Genomic DNA, 5,776 nt, shown 5'->3' on the forward strand with positions numbered 1-5,776 from the left:
AAAAAAATGCACACCATTGTTGCTGGGCAGATTATCTGTGTCATTCGTAGATGAGGCCTATAGTTAGGCTCAATTAGATTCAAAGAGAAACAGTTTGGTAGAATACAAGTTTCCCATTCTTCAACAGAAATGTGGGATGCTTTTAAATAGCAAGTTCTACAAGTGAGGGCTTATGAAAATCCTTTTCTGTAGCTAAGATGGCTGCTCTCTTTTCCCCCCATACCAAGCATCAAATCCTAGTGTGGAATTGATGAGGCCTATAGTTAGGCTCAATTAGATTCAAAGAGAAACAGTTTGGTAGAATACAAGTTTCCCATTCTTCAACAGAAATGTGGGATGCTTTTAAATAGCAAGTTCTACAAGTGAGGGCTTATGAAAATCCTTTTCTGTAGCTAAGATGGCTGCTCTCTTTTCCCCCCATACCAAGCATCAAATCCTAGTGTGGAATTTATGCAAACCTCTCAAACCCTAGTTTTCATAGAGAACGAGCTAAAAATTAGTATGCAATGATAGCAAGTGACTCAGCACTGCTGCAATTACTTCAAGCCACGAATCTAATCTGTCCAAGATTCAGGATCCTATCAAAGTGCTCCTAAGCTTCAGGCTGTTTAGCAATAACTATTGGACTGCCATGAATCCCATTACTGGTCGAAATTTGATCCAGGCACAAATAAAAAAAAAATGCTTACAAGTGAACTGAGAGTCCCAGTCACTCAGGGTCTCCTGCTGGGCAGGAGTGAGGTCAGAAAGGTCATCGTATTCATCCTTCAGAGCTTCCTTATCCAGGCAAAATGTGGCGAGGCCCCGGGATGCATCTCTTCCGGCAAAGACCCCATATGGCCCCTCTTTAAAAACAAAACAAAACCAAAGACCAATTCTTCATCAGACTGTCAAGTTTGCTGTAGTTCATTCATAGAAAATGGCTTCCTTACCCATCAACACAGAAAGTAGTTTTAGGATACCCAATTCCATTTGGAAACCATAAGTGTTAATACTCTAATCATTATGTAGTGGATACTAGACCTATTGTTATTGACCTTTTAAAAAACGAAATCAAATTGTTATACATTATCATCCATTTCCAGTGATTTTCAAATGTCTAATTACAAGGCCATAAATCTTGTGAGAGGAGGTGGTGGTAGGGACCGATGCAAGATAAAATGAGTCCACAGGTCAGAATTCAGCTTTAGGACATTGAACCCAAAGCCTGGCTGTTCTGGGTACGTGGGCTACACCAGTGAAAGGTGGTTTCTTAAGATAATAAACACTAAGATTTTAGTAAATGAGGACATTTCCAGTGTATTCTGATGTGTTTTAATGAGTTGAAAGTATTTCATAGATATCTTTGGTTATGATTGTATTAAACAGTAACATGTGGCATCTGCAGGAGAAATCATTTTCTAAGAGTTATCAGTGGTTCAGAAATCTATCCACATGTTACATAATCTTCACTGTCAATAAAGAGTAGAGATCAGCTCTGTTACTTTTTAGTGGGCTTGAAGAGAAAGAAGACTGAAAATCCTAAAACTTTCATGGAAAATAAAGTCTGAATCAATACCCCAATATAATTATATAAAACATTAGAATGCTATTATATATTACACTGAACTTTTGTCTAAGAGAGCAGTGAATCATTCTGTAGGTACTTAAAGTAGATGTTTAAACTTATTTAAATATTGCACAAATAAATGAAAATAATCCAGTGTACTTTAACGTGTTTTTCCAAAGGTTGATTGAGTAGCAACCCTGACATTAAAAAGTTTGTAGGTAACCACTATGCCAGAGTACAAGAATGGGTCAAGATTCAATATGGTCTAGTCACCTGCAACCTCAATCCACCAGGATTTTTTTTTTTTATAAATTAGACGAAATTTATAATCTTTTAAATGTGAATAAGATTCCAAAGAAAAATGATTATTGTTAATCATCATTACATGCTACTATTTCCATTAGAGAAGGTAAAAAAAATGAAAACTTCACATAGTTTTCACAAACGTAGACCTCGAATGGAAGTGGTAGCATCTAGCACCTGAAAAGAGACCCAATTGTATTGGCTTGGACCTCACCATTTCAGATATGGTTACAAAATACTTAAACAGTCTAAGGGGAGCTTTAAAAGACTTTGGAGAAAATGAATATTTACTAGAATGTAAGCTCCATGAGCAGAGATGCTTGTTTTGTTATTGTTCACTGCCATAGTCCCAGAACCTACAAAAGTGCCAAGCATAGGTAGAATAGGTGCTCAAATGAATAATTCTTTTGTTTTTAAGGATTATTTGTTTTATTTGTTTGTAGTAACAAAGGATATCTAGATAGATTATTAAGCAAAAAAAGCAAGTTTTTACATATGTGTATGAATCATTTTTTAAATTAAATTTATTGGGGTGACATTGGCTAATAAAATTATATAGGTTTCAAGTGTACAATTCTATAGGACATCATCTGTATATTGTGTTGTGTTCACCACCTAAAGTCAAGTCCCCTTCTGTCACCATATATTTGACCCCCTTTACCCTTTTCTACCTACCCCCCCACCCCTACCTCTCTTTCTCTGGTAACCAATATACTGTTGTTCATGTCTATGAGTTTTTGTTTGTCTTGTTTGTTCCTTCCAGTTTTATATGAATAATTCTTAGGAATCCTTTGTAACATGAAGCATCCTTTCCATGTCATGCCATATATTCATGGGCTCACGGGATGATAGTGCAGGTAGAGACTTAGAAATCTCACAGTGGGCCATCTTTATCATTTTAGAGAGGGAAAACTAAGGCCCAGAGAGAATAATGCTTTGCAATGGGTCACACAGGTTGCCTTGCCTGACTCCTAGGTTTGTGCTCTGTACACAGGCCTATATTTCTCTCAAGGACTTTGAAAACTACAATCATATAAAGATGCCCCATGCATGTGTTTTGACAACTTTATGGTGTAGCTCAGTAATAACAGGTATTTACATGATTATATTTATTAATAATGCCTCTAGGTGTTGTGCTATAAGTTGACAAATATAGGTGTGGTTTTCAAATTATTTTGACAGTTACATGTCTGCAGAAAGTAGGTATTCTAAATGGTCCACAAGAAAAATAAACTGCTAAGTGGGAGAGTTCCTTAAGAATTTTAACACATCTGATTTCGATTAGTTGGACTGAGACAGTAAAATAAAGTGGGAGTGGGGATGGCCAGATTTCTGCCTTCCATATTCTTCCCTCTCCAGAGCAGCAGGGGAGAGCCATCAGTGTGGACACACTCCATGATTTTAGAGGAGTCCATATTGGAGGAGCAAAAATCTCTCCCTCCTCTGCAAATATTCTATATAGCAGGACTTTCCAAACCTGGTTGCATCGGCCTGGGGAAGCATGTTAAAATGCAGATTCCTGGTGATCTCCCCCATAGACTCTTCCGTTGTCACGGCGATTAGGCCGGAATCTGTATTTTTCCTCATGTGCATCAGGTGATTCTGATCCAATGAGGTTTGAAAAGCCTCATCTCTAAGGCCCCTTCAAGCCTGCCCCCTCCAACAGCTCAGCAGTCGTCCATCCATCCACCCCTCATTTCCCTTCTGGTTGGTTTTTCCTGAATCCCCACACCCAGCAGCCTTTGTTTCTCAGGATCCTCCCACTTCTCCCTCCATTTAAATTTTTTTTGGGCTTCTAGTTTTCTCTCCAGATATAGACTAAAATACTGTATTACTTTCTCATATTGCTATATTCCCATTGTCCGCCACATCTAGCCTTTATTCCTCCCTCGAAGCTCCCTTCCTCCCATGGAACCTCCTTGTTCACCTTTCAGCTTTTCCCCGTCTGCCACACACAGTGCGCGCGCACATACCAAACACATGCCAGACACATACCTGACATATACCACATTCCAAGTAACGCGTGCGCGCGCACACACACGCCTGACAAGCCACACACACTGACTAAGCACACGGAACGCACACTCACATCACTCACCCCCACATGATGTTTCTACCTGCTGCTAATCCCATCTCCCTTTTCTTCTCCCACACTGTCACATTCCACCATGGCTACACCTGGAGTCATCCACCTTCGCGTCCTCTCCAAGGCTGGACCTCCCTCCTCCCGCTCTCCCACCATGCCTCCCTCAAGACACCCACATTTCCTTTCTCCAGCCCGACACCACCCCCTCCTTCCAGGAACCCCCAAATCCGATACCTTTGAAACTCCTCTAACACTGTGTTTTGCTGTTCTCTCTACACCCTTTCCAGCCTCGAGACCCATCCTTGGCTTAAGTGCGTCAGCCTCTGCACCCTCCCATCCCTGCGCTATCAGCGCGAGGTCGGGAATCTGCGTACCCCACTGGCCCGCACTCTTCTGGAGGGCCCCCTTGCCCCCCGCCCGCCGGGGGAGCCGCCCTGCCCCCACCGCCTGGCTCTCCGCTGCCTGCCCTCACTGGCTCATCGCTATTTCTCCCCCGGGGGGCGCCCTGCTCCCCCTTCGCCCCTCCCGGATCTAGCCCCGTGCCAGGGCCCCTTCTTTTGTCTCCACGCCCCTGGGGCCTGCAGCCGTACCGGGCCCGTAGAACTTGCGGCCTTTTGTCACGTCAAACACCTTGCCGTTAATGGCCATGAGTATGCGCGGGTCCTGGACGCCGTCGAAGCGCCGCAGCTCGGCGGGGGTGAAGTCGCGCCGCTTAAGGCGGGGCAGCGGGGGCGGATCGTCGTCGTCGCTGTCGCTGCCGGCCGCCGGCTGGTCCCCGCGCACAATCTTGTAGAGCAGGAAGATGCAGAGGCCGAGCAGCAGCAGGTTGAGCGGCGACGTGAAAATCTCGTTCAGCAGCCCGCCCTCCAGCTCGCTCGGGTCGGCGCCCGTCGCCACCACATCCTCGGCAGCCATGATCAGAGGAGCAAAGGTTGGACAGGGATGAGGGAAGGCTCCGGAAATCGGCTTTCTCCTCCCTCTCTGCGATCTAGTGGCGCGCAGGGCTCGGCGGACAAATACTAGTAGGGGAGGAGGCGGGGCTGGGCGGGGCGAAGGCGGGCCCGAAATAGGCGGAGCCTCACATTCCTGCCTCTCCCAAGCCCACGGAAGCGCGCGGCCCCGCTGAGTTCAACCCCGCCCAGCTCAGCCTCTCCCTCTCTCCACTTTCATATGGACGGCGGCTTCCTTCTCCCAGCCCTATCCGTCCTCCCCAGCTGCGGAGAGAGCCTGGCCCACATCTCAGTTCCACCTGCGAGGCCCCAGACCCCGCCTGACGCCATACTCAGGCCCTCTTCGGCCTTGCAGCGACGCAGGGCGCAGCTCCGCGCACCCTGCTTGCTCCTCGCGCACACACTCCCTCAGAGAGCCTTGGTCTGCTGGGATCCCCGTCTGAGGCCCCGTCCACCACCTGATGAGCGCCAAACACCGACTCCATTTTCCTTGTTTTAGCCTTCTCTCTGGCTTACAATCCGAAGCCTCATCTTTACCCGGCCATATCCCGGGACCATGAGGCTTTCTTAGGAGACAGAAAACTCACTCCTCTAGCTCCTTTTCCTACCTTTGAGACCCAGCCTACCTATTTGCACTTTAGAAACCCCCATTCACTCTCCTGACGACCCTTCTCCAATACTCCCCCCAGATGCCGTGGGGCAGACACCCCTGGGATGGCTAAAGTCAGTGCACAGGCCCCTGTCTGACATCTCCCCCGATATCTAGGGAAACGGATGGGATTGCCCGATTTATTCTGTGTTCTTTCTCAGAAAACTAAACCCTTTTGCAGTCATTGATTTGTTCAGTCTCAGCACATCAACAAGCAACGTTCTGTTGCGCTTTTTTTT

The 5,776-nt window shown here is 46.0% G+C and overlaps 1 protein-coding gene across 1 annotated transcript in view; it reads right to left on the minus strand.

Annotated features, from left to right (window-relative positions):
• PGRMC1 (progesterone receptor membrane component 1) overlaps positions 1-4,952 on the minus strand; it is an 8,437-nt gene extending 3,485 nt beyond the window's left edge. The window contains exons 1-2 of the mRNA XM_006904704.3: positions 4,529-4,952; positions 690-845 (exon numbers count right to left, since the gene is read on the minus strand). Coding sequence (XP_006904766.1) covers positions 690-845; positions 4,529-4,853 — 481 coding nt within the window. The 5' untranslated portion in view covers positions 4,854-4,952. The remainder of the gene's footprint in view (positions 1-689; positions 846-4,528) is intronic.
• Positions 4,953-5,776: the final 824 nt, after the last annotated feature.

This window comes from Pteropus alecto, unplaced genomic scaffold (genome assembly GCF_000325575.1).
Source record: "Pteropus alecto unplaced genomic scaffold, ASM32557v1 scaffold280, whole genome shotgun sequence".
NCBI classification, from domain to species: Eukaryota; Metazoa; Chordata; class Mammalia; order Chiroptera; family Pteropodidae; genus Pteropus; species Pteropus alecto.